This window comes from Acomys minous, assembly GCF_964271855.1.
Source record: "Acomys minous genome assembly, chromosome: 10".
In the NCBI taxonomy this organism is placed as follows: domain Eukaryota; kingdom Metazoa; phylum Chordata; class Mammalia; order Rodentia; family Muridae; genus Acomys; species Acomys minous.
Window position 1 is genome coordinate 120742459 of NC_140491.1, and position 15372 is coordinate 120757830.

General features: G+C 34.0%; 1 protein-coding gene and 1 pseudogene across 2 annotated transcripts; one reads left to right on the forward strand and one right to left on the reverse strand.

The window, feature by feature from the left end:
- The first annotated feature begins 1190 nt into the window (after positions 1-1190).
- LOC311606853 (olfactory receptor 5W2-like) lies at positions 1191-2121 on the forward strand (annotated as a pseudogene). Its single transcript has one exon. The product of its transcript is annotated as an olfactory receptor 5W2-like (transcript).
- A 7693-nt stretch (positions 2122-9814) lies between these two features.
- Positions 9815-10753, reverse strand: LOC311606851 (olfactory receptor 5AP2-like; the record flags this gene model as incomplete). The annotated part of the gene is made up of 1 exon (XM_084798259.1): positions 9815-10753. The coding sequence occupies one exon, from the start codon at positions 10751-10753 to the stop codon at positions 9821-9823; it is 933 nt and encodes a 310-aa protein (XP_084654385.1). The 3' UTR covers positions 9815-9820.
- Positions 10754-15372: the final 4619 nt, after the last annotated feature.

The following is a 15372-nucleotide window of genomic DNA, read 5'->3' on the forward strand; positions in this document are numbered from 1 at the left end:
TGTTTAAATAATGTAGCTTTTCTTTGGTAAATGTTGTCATTAGGTAATGTGTAAGTGAAAAACTTATGCAGGTAAACATAAATTACAATGTAACAAGCAATGACATTTTCTTGTGAATACTATGTGAGTTTGAATTACTTCACTTGTTATTTGTATAAACCCTTTAAGGAGAATTTATGAATTTATGTTTTAATCAGATGCAATTAAAAAATCATGTTTTAGACTATCTACACTGATGATATACATGCAATTTATGTTTTAATAAATAATAATACAGTTAAGAATCCAAATAGTCATACATTTATTAGTTACATTATATGTGGAAAGAATATTGTATAAGTGTAGAATACGTAAGAGTCAGACTTCAACCTACATTCCAATATTTAAATATCAAAAAACAGACACACTGATAGGAGTCGTGTGACATACATCTATGCACATATGAATACAAACATAAAAAAGAACACTAGACACGTGTAACTTCAGAAACAGTTATCCCATCATCCATTTGCATTTTAACAACAAATAGAAGTTAAAAACTAGTGAGAAGCCACTAGTTTATTAAGAAGAATCAGGTGTTCTGTGTTGTTTGATATCGTGTCTTCTCACTTTTCAAATGTTTCATCATGTATCATTTGGAAGTTCATAAATTTAACAAGTGTATTATAAAAATTCTGAAAAAGCAAGAGGCAATTGTTAGAAATTTTCTTCAAAATATATTTAATTATTAAATAAAACCTTGACAGTAATATATCATTAAATAATTTTCATTTGTTAATGTAAATTAATATATTCTCTAGGCAATAACTGTGCTCTTTTGATTGAACAAATGAGTTTTGCATCTGTATATCTTCTTACATACTCCTTTGTGTTTATTTTCTGTACCACTTTGAATCTGTGTTGATATTTAAATAATTCAAACTTGGTTCCATAGAGCGGGTAAGACTGGTCAAGATAAATCACTTACATCATGACCTATGCACAATTTAGAAACAAATATTAACAACTTACATTAGACTTTTTATAATAACGTCTCTTTGAAAGTAATATTTTCCTGTGTTGTTTCCCAATGACCAAAACAGTTCCCAGGAAAAATATTATTATATTTCATGAAAATATTTTGACATATAAGAAAACAAACCCTAAATTATTCTTTGAATGTTTGGAGACAGTTTATTAAAAACAGAAGAATGGAAGTTGGGAACTGCTCAGCCACCGAGTTTATTCTCTTGGGAATTACCAATAACCCTGTGATCAAGGTGATTTTATTTACCATTTTTCTAATTGTTTACTTCCTTATTCTTATTGAAAATCTTGGAATGATCCTTTTGATCCGGATGGATCCCCAGCTTCACACACCGATGTACTTCTTCCTCAGCCACCTCTCTTTCTCTGACTTCTGCTATTCCACTGCAGTTGGGCCCAAGACGCTGATAGGCCTTATGACCAAGAACAATTCAGTTCCATTTATTGGCTGTGCCGTGCAGCTCTTTATATCTGCATTTTTACAGACACTGAGTGTGTGCTGCTGGCAGTGATGGCTTTTGATCGATATAAGGCCATCAGCAACCCCTTGCTGTATTCAGTAGATATGTCCAGAAAGGTGTGCTACCAGCTCCTGGCTGTGGTTTATCTGGTGGGAATGATAGATGCTTTGACACACACAATATTGACATTTCACTTGTGTTTCTGTGGGTCCAATGAAATCAACCATTTCTTCTGTGATGTCCCTCCTCTTCTCTTACTGTCTTGCTCCGATACAGACATCAATGAGCTAGACATATTCATCCTATTTGGCTTTATTGAGCTGAGCACCATCTCAGGAGTCCTTGTCTCTTACTGCTACACCATCTCATCAGTCTTGAAGATCTATTCTACTGATGGGCGATTCAAAGCTTTTTCTACCTGTACCTCTCATCTAACTGCTGTTGCAATTTTCCAGGGAACAATGCTCTTTATGTATTTCCAGCCAAGTTCTGCTTATTCCTTGGATCAAGACAAATTAACTTCATTGTTCTATACTCTTGTGATTCCCATGCTCAACCCACTGATTTACAGCTTAGAAACAAGGATGTTAAAGCAAGTGTAAAAAAATCCTTGAAAAGTAGAATTTCAATTTAACTAAGTAGGTATATGTCACATATCCATACATATTTCAATATAAACACATAAGTAGATATTCTTGATTCTTCAAATCAATATTACATAAGATAAGCCACAAATAGCTGTTCACATTAATACATATTTTACTAACAGCTTTGTACAAATAATTTGAAGTTTTAAAGAATATTCTGTATTTCTTTACATTTTATATGTATATATATGTGTGTGTATGATGTTTTCTTTAAAAATTTTAAAACTATGAATTTGAAAGGAAGAGAAAGTAATATATATATTACTTTTTATATATTACTTTATATATATATATATATATATATATATATATATATATATACACACACACACACACACACTTCAGACCTATCCACTGAGAAGGGAACAGTGGAAGATCATAGGTAGAATGACAGATTTCAGATGCAAAAGCTGGAACCACAGATGCTGAGCTGCCCAGATAAGTAAAAGTATAAAAAAGAGGAGTCAGATATGTAATGAAGAAGCAGCAAAAATCCTGGAACTTTCATTTCCTCAGGTTACTGACACTAAGTATTTATACTGTACTTTCAACAAACTTATGTCATCTATTGAAAAGGGCTGCTTAAATATTTTATACAATCATTATTCTTTTTTGTTATTTTATCTTAGTTTTTAAAAGTAGAAATGAAACAGAATAATTTTGACTTGTAATAAAAATTCATTTGACTAAGGTCAAAAATACTACAACTGCATAATTGAAAATAAGCAGAAATGATTTTGTCACTGCTCCATTCACACTGGTGAATATTTTAGGTTATAAAAGAGACAACTGTGCTGAATTTGTTATTGTATAATGTACACATGGCTTTGACATTACATTGTAGCCCACATTTGTAAATATAGGATCAATTAAAGTAAAACAAGAAAAAAATAAGGAAATGAAAAGCAAGGAACACGGGTTTGTCCAACCTGGATAAAAACTCTCTACTTGTAGAATCTCATCAATCTCTCTTGCCTCTCCCAGTCCTGATTAAACACACATTTCTAAATAATCTTCACTAAATGCACTTCTCTGTGTACATGCTCTATAGATTTTTCAACTTGCCCTTTCAGTACAGAATGTCAATGCTCCCGGCTCAAAATCAGAAATGATGTTCATACTATAAGTATCACTCCATCATCTGAATTATAGATAAGACATTACATAGAAAAAACATGTAATTTCTTTGTGACTAAAGTATACCAAGAATGATTGCTCTAAATAAAAACTTTAGTGATGACATGTACTTTGAATATGTATTTATGGTTTGGTTGGTTGGTTGGTTGGTTTTATGAGACAGTGCTTCTGTACGTAACAGCCCAGCTGTCTTGGAACTCTGTTAAACCAAATGGCCTCAAAATCATAGGGATCTGCTTTCCTCTTACTCCTGAGTACTGGGATTAAAGGCATGCACCACCAACCACCCAGCTTACTTTATGGTTTAAAAAGATATATGGAATGGTTATAGTTTGTAAGACATTCACTATAAAGAAAATACATATTAATTGTATAAAAAGCATAAAAAAAGGCATTCATCTGTGGCCACTTTGGATAAGCCATAGGAATAAACATGATTTTAATGCTTTTGCTTGACCTTGTAATCACATTAAATAAGTATGTACTGAGACAACAGGATTTTAATAATGACAAAGATGGATATTAAGTTGTTATATATATACATACATATATATATATATATATATATATATATATATATATAAAAGAGATAAAATGGAAAGATTTGCATATCTTTGAATTTTAATAGCTAAAGGTTAAAAAAAAATCAAGTGGTAACTCATTTAGAAGATTAGTTGCCTATACAGGAATTTGATAGACATCACCTGTGAACTGTTGGAGCATGTAAAAAGGCAAATCCTGCTGACCCAAAGCAGCAGGATCTCCATCACACAGAACAAACATCAAGATAACCAGGAAGATTCTGGGTGAGGATCTCATATTGATGTTGTAACAGAAACTGGAGATTTTTGAATTTTATTTATTTATTTATGGTTATTTGAGACAGGCGTTCTCTGTGTAGCCTTGACTGTCCTGGACTCACTTTGTAGACCAGGCTGGCCTCGAACTCACAGCGAACCACCTGCCTCTGCCTCCCGAGTGCTGGGATTAAAAGCATGCTCCACCACTGTCTGGCTATTGATTTCCTTATTTATTTGGCATATACATTTATATTATTACACATGAGTAGAAAAATTACATACAACAAGAAGAACCATGAAACAGTCAGGGATCATATAAATGTTATATTCAAGGTATTTTGGTTAATTGCATTTGGCAATTAACCTTGTATGAAACATCTTTCCTATCTTGGTGAGTCTAAAATTCTGGTGAGAATCAATATCTATCTTCACTCATCTCTGCTAACTCAAAACCTCTGTCTATACCTAAAAACACTTGGAGCTGGAACCTGAAGGATGCAGAATGTCAGAGTCCTGCATGCTGAGAGGAGTGAGTCCTGTCAGGTCGGACCCAGGTTCAGTGGCTGGTTCTTTTGTTTTGCAAACATATAAATTCTCATAAGCATTATGCAGTCCTAAAATTATAAATATATGAGCTGTAGATGCACAGAACAACTATGGCTTGTTCTTTGCTCTTAGTATGAGCAAAATAAAGACATCTGCTCATCTTCACTCAAGCCGTATGAAGAATGGCATCTAATACTGGAAACCAGAGATTTTTAACCAAACCAGTGATTCATTGCAGTGAACATCTCCAAGAGAAGACGTGTGGACAGAGGGACACACTGTGGGACACTATGACATTCTACCGTATCCACGAAGAAATGTTTCTATATTTCCTTGCTTCTTGTTATTGCTGTTGTTTTTTGTTTGTTTGTTTGTTTGTTTTGTGTATGTGTGTTTCATTTTGACAGGGGAGGTTGCAAAGCAAATATAAGAGGACATGAAAATGAACTGTACTTGATTGCATGATATAAACTGTGAAGCTCATAAAGATTCAATAAAAGTTTAAAACATTGTCCTTACACTATTTTTTTTTAGGAAAAAAATAGTTAAATGCAATGGGGTTGGATATCAAAAGGATTTGATTAATATGAATTGTTTACTTCAATAAACAACCTACTATTTCATTCTGTAGTTCTCTACTTTTCATACACATCCAGAAGAGCAAGTACTAGAAAGTAGAATGTTCTCCAGCGTCCATCAGGCGGTCTAGGGTCCACCTGGCGGCAGTTGGGTGGGTTCAGGTGCTGCTTGCTTCCAGACAAAAACTGATGGACACATTTCTCTCAGGAATGGCTAAAGCATGTTAGGTTAAGACCAGCTACACACAGAGAGAAATGACTGTTAAAGTATATACTCTATTCAGAATGGACTCTAGAAGGAGGGGACCCTGATGTTCTACATCTAGTTGTGAAGATAACAGAAGCTACTGGCTGCTTTTGATAGGTGGCCCATGCCTCATTGCCCTCACGCATAAATGTATGTTCAGCAAATTATAGCAGGTTACAATGAGAGAAGACATAAAGCTGTAAGTGAGGTTGGACACATGTTAAGTCTTTCAGAAGTTACTAAAACTAATCAGTTTTTAACATTGTATGTCTTCCCATTCTCTGGGCTTAAAAGCAACAAGAAAGCAAACCCCATGGCATGGTAGGATAGTTCCTTAGGGAAGGTTAGATGCTGTCAGAGTAGAGTATGGAAAGCTATATCCTGAGAAAGGGAAGCATGGAATAAATGGTGAGTTTAATAAATAATAAATGACCCATGATGACTATAAACAATATACACATGCAAAAGAGAATTAACAAAGCTCTAGGGTAACAAGCTTTATTTGGTTAGCATGGTTAGAAAATATAGGCAATCACATCATATTGAACTTTGTTTCATTCTTTCCTAGAAGTATGCACAAGATATTTCTGTATAATGATCATTATACAAAAATGTAGTACATAACATTAAATTATCATAGAAATCAGTTTCCAAAGTACATAGAGTCATTTAATGTTGCATTATGTGTGTGCTAGCTCTTTAGAGATTTAAAGGAAAGATCCATAACAGCAAAAACGAAATAGCCACAGTCTTAGCAGGGTTTCAGAAGAAATGTGAGCCTTCCTAAAGTATTAAGGACCTGAACACTAAGTGTTCATAATGTGCCTTGAACATCATTTTTTTGCTTACATAATTCACATACAGACAAATGACACTTTAACACTGACCAGTTGAAATTAATGCACATGATAACACAATAATTTTTAAAAAATCTGCAGCCATTTTTTAATAATAGCTGGATATCTGCTTTGTACCTATGCAGTGTGGTAAATGTACATTTATGGCTCCATTTCCAAACTTTTGATCTGTGAATGCTCTTTAGGAAGATCATTTATTCATGGTTTTTCTTCATAACTATATGGATATATATCAGGTTTATATTTTAATACCATTAAAATGTAGCCTTATTTTCTGAATAGTTTACTCTTGTTCATTTGTTATGACAACTGGCACCACCAAGCTACATAAGGATAGAAATCATTGACTGATGGTAATTGAAGCCATGACCTTGGCTATGTTAAACTGGTGCATAACACTGAGCCACAAACCTGAATTATAAATGATCACCTTTTCTAGAAAAATGTCTCCTTTGTGTGTGGACTACACTGCCAGTGAATTTCTAGATGTCGAACCATATGATTATAAGAACTTGTTCCTTAAGAACTAATTTGTAAAAATCTGAGACCAGGAGCAGTGTTGGGGATAATAAGGGTGGTTAAGTCAAGTTCTGAACCCTGAGGCAAACAGATATTCTTCCATGAAGACACCAAAATTTTTTTCATATTGTCAGGATTCCAGCATTTTTCTTGTCCATTTCATTTGTATTTCAACTAAACATTACAAGAAGGAAAAGAAATTGTCCTTTGGGGCACATTCAGGTTCAAATTTGCATTTTATTATTTATTTGTGGCCATAGTGAATGCTCATGGATATAAAATCTTAAACATGGACTTAATGTAAACATTTTAGAACATAATATGCAATATTATTCAAAATAATGTTTACTACCACTGCAAGCAACATATGAAGGGCTAAGTCCTTAGTATTTAAAGGAAAGATGGTAATATTCCTCTCATCTTGTCATGAAACACAGACTTGAGTCTCAATCCCTATTCTCTTAAAATCCTTTCCTCTAGTTGCCACAATTAAACCATAACTTCTAGCCTCAGGACACATATGCACATCTGTACAGCATCTACCTGTGGAGTTTTGACACCTGCAGTCATGAGTAGAATTTTGCATAAAAATGAATGTGGTTACCCATGCAATCCAACACACATCCCTCCTGAGGCCAGATGCTTTAGCTACTATGGTCTCTAAGTACCAGAGTCCACATTCCAAAAGATACTTGAGTAATGAAGCCTAAAATAGCATATTTTATATTAGATTATATAGTCCTTGCCTAAGGGGAAGGTTGGAATGTCACACTTACCTGCCTGGAAAGAATAATGATCTATCAGGCACTTCAAAGAGTATTTACCTTTAGATATTCAAGCAGGAATATTTACTGCATTCAATATTAGGGTGCCAACCTTTCCTCACTTTTTAAAGTCTGTGTTATCTAAGCTTCTATTATATTACAGATATGTATGGAAAGAGTACTTTTATAAAATATTGCATAATTTAGTGAATAGAACTCTGGCATAGAATCAAAACTCACTACACAATTGTAGTGTCATGACTCTTTGCATTTAATATACCCTCTTTATTAACCTCATGTTTGTCTTGTTTGTTTTCTGTTATTCCTGAAAAGCTTTCTGTATTTTCCCTAAAACCATAGACATAAGACAACATCTACCACTCTTTGATTCTAGTTCTTATTTGCTCCCTCACAAATACCCTTAATAATTTTACTACAATAATTAGAGATCATGAGATGTCAAGACCACATGATCATTGAAAATATATATTTAAAGAAAAATTGAAGCAATTTAACATGTATAAATTTTCATACAATCTGTATGTTATTACTTAAGGAAACAACCTATTGGGTAATATATTAAAAATACATTTGTGTAAAAAGGACCACTCTTAGGAATTAGGTAAAAACATCATAAGAGAAAAATTGACACTTTTGGATATAAGAGTTGTACAAACTTAACCAAAAACAACCACTTATAAACTAATATTTATGGTAGTAACACAAAAAAACTCATTCATCTTATACACTAAGAATCTATAATCAAGTACATGGGATCATTTAGTGAGTAGGAGTTAATAACTATGGAAGTGTAGCACAACTACAATACAATACAATACAATACAATACAAAATAGAAAAGGTAGACTATATAACTCATCAAAAAAGAAGAAATAAAATAAAATCCTTACATACATCATTCAATTGAGATTTAAAACACAAATTATCTTTTGCAATCAAACTTGTATTCAGAAAAAAAGTAAAGGTTAATATTTGAGAAATTCAAAATTAGTTCTATTTGAACAAGTAAATGGGTTTATCTTATTTGGGATTCAAAATGAAATATGAAAATATAAAGAAAATTCATTTTATTTTATAATAAGTTAACCATTATGATACAACAAACATCATGCTCCAGTTGAAGGTCACAGACTTTATCAGTCAAAAATAAGAAGTACACAAAGCTGAGCAGAGTGAAGTGGGTGAGTCTGCTAAGAGCTGGGGGGGAGAGTAAGCTGGATCCAACCATGTTATACTATATTCTCAATTAAATACTAAAAAAAAGTTTTATCCCGTATTGAGAATTGTGGAGAAAAGTTAGAGTAAAAGTCAATGAGATTCAATGAAAAGTAAATCTTACATGAATTAAATACTAAATGTAACAACTTTAAAAATAAAGTGATAAAGGAAGATCATTCCATCTTCTCATATCATCTTCAATCTCTTTCTTCAGCATTTTGATTTTTTTTTTCAAACAGGTCCTTCACTTGCTTGGTTAGAGTAATTCCTAAATATTTTATATTGCTTGTGGCTAACATGAAGGTGTAGTTTTCCTAATTTCTTCCTTAGCATGATTGTCATTTGTATATAGAAAGGCTACTGACTCTTTTGAGTTAATTTTGTATCCAGCCAATTTGCTGAAGGTGTTTATCAGCTGTAGGTGTTTTCTGGTGGAATTTTGGGGGTCACTTATATACACTATTATATCATCTTCAAATAGGGATAATTTGACCTCCTCCTTTCTCATTTGGATCCCCTTGATCTCCTTTTGTTGTCTTATTGCTTTTGCTAGAATTTCTAGTTCTATATTGAAGAGATATGGAGAGAGGAAGGATAGCATGCTACCAAGAAGAGACTTGATACCCTATGAGCATATACAGGGGGAGGAAGTCCCCCTCAGTCACAGTCATATGGGAGGGGAGTAAGGGGAAAATGGGAGGGAGGGAAGAATAGGAGGATACAAGGGATGGGATAACAATTGAGATGTAATATGAATAAATTAATAAAATATATTTAAAAATAAAATAAAGTAATAGAGATAAGTAAGGGAGAGGCCAATTTCAGTGTAACATACTGGAGTTGCTTTTTGTTGTTGTTTGATTAGTTGGTTTTTTTTTAAAACTGGGACTTCAGATATCCATTTCATTGGGAAACTGACATATTCAACCTACTTTTCAAATGTTAGGGAAAAAAGGCAATAGAAAAAAAATAGCTAAACACTTGAGGTCCATTTTTAGCCTTAAGAAAATAATTTATTGCTAATAATTTTTCTAAAAGCAATTTTCACATCTTTGTTTCTGAGACTATATATCAATGGGTTAAGCATAGGTATAATCAAAGTATAGAACACAGAAGTCATTTTGTCAATATCCACTGAATGCCCTGTACTAGGGCGCAAATAAATAAAAATCAGGGTGCCATGGTAAATAGTGACTACTGTCAGATGAGAAGCACAAGTAGAAAAGCCTTTCCTTCTTCCCTCTGCAGAGCCTGTTTTAAGGATGGCTGCTATAATGTATGTGTACGAAAGGAGAACAGCAAGAACACAGACAGCTTCCACCAAACTCGCAAAGACCACCAAAATGATGTCATGTGTGTAGGTATCAGAACAGGACAGAGAGAAGAGTGGAGAGATGTCACAGAAGAAGTGGTTAATTTCTTTGGAGCAGAATGACAACTGGAAAGTATTAGTGGTGTGTATTATTGAACTCATAGTTCCCCCCAAGAACGCTCCAATTGCTAACTGAGTGCAGACTCTCTTAGACATAATTACAGTATAAAGCAGAGGGTTACAGATTGCAATGTACCTGTCATAAGCCATGACAGCCAAAAGGAAAGATTCTGTGTCAACCAAGGAGCAGAAAAAATAAAACTGTGTTGCACAGCCATTGTAAGAAATGACCTTCTTGTCAGACATCAGATCCACAAGTAACTTGGGAGCAATGACAGAAGAGTAGCATGCATCTACGAAGGACAGCATACAGAGGAAAAAGTACATGGGAATGTGTAAATTAGAACTGACTGTGATCAATAAGATCATCCCAATATTCCCTATCAGAGTAACAGAGTAGATGGAGAAGAATGCAGCAAATAGAAAACTCTGGAGCTCTGGATGATCACTGAATCCCAGGAGAAGGAACTCAGTCTTCACAGTGCTGTTCTCCAGATTCATTATTTGTAGCTGTTTTGATTTCTGCAGTCAAGGTAGAAAAAATGGAATAAATAAATAAATAAAGTTTAAAAATCAACAAGAAAGTGATTTGTGATCTCTCTCATGCTAATAAGTAAGAATAATATGCATTAAATCAGTATATTATTAATGTTGATACTTAATATGTATTTATAATACATCTTCCTGTTTACATGCTTCATATTCACCATCACACTGTTGTGGTTCCTGAATATGGAGCCATTTTACCTTCAATCTCAATGGCCCTTTATAATCCTTGTAAAAGGATTACTTTGGTCTGTGTATAATTTTGCCACTGTGAACAAATTCATGTTTTTTTCTGTATTTTTGTCTCATAAATTGCTATAGTAGATAAGAGTATCTCACTTTCAGAAGAGTCTTTGTCATGAAAGGAGTAGAAGGACTGTTTTTACTTTAAAATGTGGTTTCCAAGCTAGGAACAAAGAATACTCTTGGAGTTGTTCAACTGCCCAGAAAGGAAATAATTAATAATACCAACACCACCGATAATAGTAATAATAAATAAAAACAAAGAACCATGCAACAGTGAGACCCAGTTCTTTTCCTCAGAAGCTAAGAAATGTATTGAAAGACAACCATCCACCATGTTTGACATCCATCATCTATAATCTGAGAATGATGACACATTTCTTAATACATACAAAGTAAACATTGTTTCTTCCACAGCATTGCGAGACTCCCAGTGGACCTATGTATCTATGAAAGACAGCATACAGAGGAAAACGTCACTGGCATTATCACTCTGAAGAAAGAGGTTCAAAAATGTGTATCAACATCATATGCAAAGTTAAGTGACATACTGCTCTGGATTGTCACAGAAAAGCCTTCTCTTTGCCAATGGGACATTTTAACAGAGACTATTTCTTCTAACTACTAAATTGCCAGAAGAAAACCTCAGTTTTATAGAAAAAAATTAAGTCTGATAGTCTTTCAAAATTGTTTCATGTTTCAAGATTGAAAACATAATGAAGAATAAAAATTAAAATATGATATTGAGAAGGAAATGAGCAAAAGCAGTCAAAGTCCTAATAGGTCATGAAAGAAGATAAGTAACTTGTCCTATAAAAATGGTAGGTAAGAAGGGGCTATTTTTGAAGGGGACCAATAAAAATGCATCTAATTATCTAGAGTTCCACATACTAAATGCCTCACTTATTTCACAAATTTTCTTTGAATGCAACAATCTCTCCTGCTGGCCTATTATGTGCTTCTTTATAGATAATGATGTCATTAATGTAAGTAGAAATCAATGTCTTTTACAAAGTAAAATCACTTCAATTGCTGTCTAAATCTGTTCTTGTTGTTGTTGTTGTTCCTTCATTTGTTTGCCAGAGGCTGGGTCACTCGTCGTAGGCTTGGTTGGCTTACCTAGTGAACAGACTGGCATCACTTCAGACTCTCAGAGATCCACTGGTATCAGACTCCTCAGTACTAGGATTAAAGATGTACTCCATTATGCCTGGGCCTGTTTAATTTATTTAGTAATACCCTACTGTGATAAGAGTGTTCATATTTAGATGTTGCTTCCAGGTCTAATAATACAAATTGATGTCTTAAAATGCACATTTTAAGTGTACTGAGATTTATTGCTGGCTTTCTGGTTGTATTCACCCAGAGGATAAAAATCTGATTGGCTGTAGTTATGTTCAAAGTTAATCACCAGTTTTCAAAATAGTGACTGTGAGTCTGAACCACTATAATGCCACCAATGTGTCAATATCTGGAGATTGTGATAAGAACACTTACCAGAAAACTACCTTTCTTTCATTCACTTCTTCCTTCATTATCATGAGCCACAGTTTATTTTTGACCAAAAAAACATGTGTAGTATTTAAACAATAGGCGTAAATCAACTGTAATATTTCTTTTTGTCCATTTCTGACATACCTTCCATGGTCTTTGAAGAAATCATGCCTCCCTTAAAAAGGCTGTGTTCCTTGAAAAAGCAAGACATTTTATGCTTTGCTTTTAGGCCTTTAATCCCACATGAGTTTGCAGGAACCCAAACATTAGTATCCAAATACCCATGGGAAAATAAGTGAGCAATTAAATAGTTTCACCAAGGAACTGATTAAGCATAAACTGGAGTGATGCAACAAATGTTTGCCTTGGCAATGCCTCAAATAAAATCATTTTGTCACTATCCCCCACTGAGTGGAGTCTCTCAGAAGACATCTGTGTTGGGCTAATATCCACTTTCTTTTTTGTTTCAGTTCCAGGATTTTTTTTATAAATCAGACATTTTTATTTTTTACATATAAATTTATATTATTACACATATATACAATAATATACCTATAGCAAGAAAAAACATGATACAATCAGGAATTTTATAAATGTTACATTCTTACTGTTTTTGGCTACTTGTATTTGACAGCTTTGAAGAAAACTTCTTTCCCATCTTGGTGCATCTCAAATGCTGAATGTAAATCAATCTCTAACATATCTTGTCATTATCAACCTAAAACATGTATCTAGAGCTAAAAACATCTTAACACTTAAATAACTAACCTTCATTGTAAAACTAAGCTACGTGGTCTTCAACTCCATCAAAAACTTGAGAAGGAATAAATTGATTACCTGAATATGCTGGGAGTTTAGGTTAGTAGCATTCCAAATGAGAAGATGACAGCCAGTTTTCTACTTGAATAGTTGCCCAAAACTCTTTATAATGTTGGAGCATCTTCTTCAGCCTTCTGGCCCAATAATCTGATAGACAAATTTGTGAGGCAGGAACTATTGTGGACTTGCTTACCCTGTCTTGGCAGAGTTTGGCTTTTGATTCTGCCTTCATCAAAGTTTGCCCTTTTTTTAGACAAAATTCTGTTTGTGGTAGAAATGAGGACCTTTTGCCCAGTGGCTTGTTTGCCACATTTGAAGCTATATCCATGAGGAGGTCATTTGATGCTCATCATCTTCTTTGAAGTAGGCTAAGTCTTGCCAGGAGTTAACCTGTTTCAGTGTCAGTGAATCTTTACAATAATAAAAACATTTTAAATTCCATATTCTGCATGTCTCTGATCCCCTTTTAAGTGAGTATATACCATGTGTGTCTTTCTGGGTCTCAGTTACTTCACTTAGGATGACCATTTCTAGTTCCATACATTTGCCTGCAAATTTCTAGAGTTCCTTGTTTTTAAGAGTTGAATAGTATTCTATGGTGTAAATTTGCCAGAAGGCCTATTGGGCACACAGAGGAAAGGGATTCAGGCTATAGTGATGAGATGTAATAGACTGTCACCAGACACTTGGGGTAGGAGCCCCTCCTCCCATCAGAGGTCTATGGAAGGGGAATAGGCAGAAGATGGAGGGAAGTTTGGAATAGGAAGATGAGTGAGACAGGATAACAATAGGAATATATATATATTGTGAATACATTATAATAAATAAAATATATATTAAAAAGAAAAAAGATAATTATTTTGTCTTTCCAAATTATGAACTATATAGAAAACTTAATAATACTTGCTAGCCCACTGATTCATGTAACCCCAATTTTTCAGGACATTTGTTGAAGGAAAACAAACTATGAATGTAATAAATTGAATTTCTAGCCACCCAAAGCTACAAGTCTTCATTCAGTAAATCCATGTACTTTGAAATATTTTGCTTCAGTTTCATTTATGGTTAGAAGATAGAGAATAGGAGAATAATTTTATTTGGAAATTCAGTTATTTATCAAATATACAATAGTGACAGATGGAAAAACAGAATCAGGTCATAAAAAGTGTAGTGGTAGAGAAAGTAAAATACTATGTGAATTAGTTGTACCTGATTTAGTCAGTTTGCACATACTCTTTTATTAATCTTTCTTATCAGTAGCAAATGATTAAAAATGTTGTTAGAAATATGAAAGTTCAAATAAATTTTAGAGTTCTCAAAGAAATGATAATAAACCAAAACATACAAATAAGAAAGTCATCTTAGTTTACTATGATTCATGGTGTGTATGTCATGAGATTACTTCAGTGTGCCAATTTGTCTCTTTAATCATATCTAGTAAATGTGAACTAAAGGGAGGGAAATTTTTACAAAAGCATTATGGGTGCTAATAGGTTATAGTCTGCTAAGAAAATCATCAAATTCAAGCCAGGTTAAGAGTATGAAAAAGGTAGATTTACTTGGAAATCAGTGCTTATTGTTAAGTTCAGCAGTCTCAGGGGATGAGGCCAGAGGAATTAACACTAAGATTATGGCAAACAGGGTTTTTAAGAATTATAGGTGAAGCAAAATCATGTGTCTGTTACATGCTGGACCTGGGGAGGTAGTGGCTCTAGATGAGGGGCCTGGGGCAGTCCTCAAGAATGCCAGGAAGACTTTCCTGGAGAGGCTGGATTGAAGAGGGAGAGTGGGATTTACTGGCTCCAGGCAAGGTCATAATGTCCTGCCACACAGGGCATCTTGCTCTGTCTTTATCTAGCTTTAGTCTAACTGTTGACTCACAGCAAGGTCACTCCATCTCTATCTGTCTTTAGTCTAACTGCTGACTCACAACAGGGTCAGCTAGTTTCTGGTAAAAGGGAAGCTTTGGGAAAGACAGAGACTTAAAGGTGCAGACTTGGACAAGATGGCTGAATATT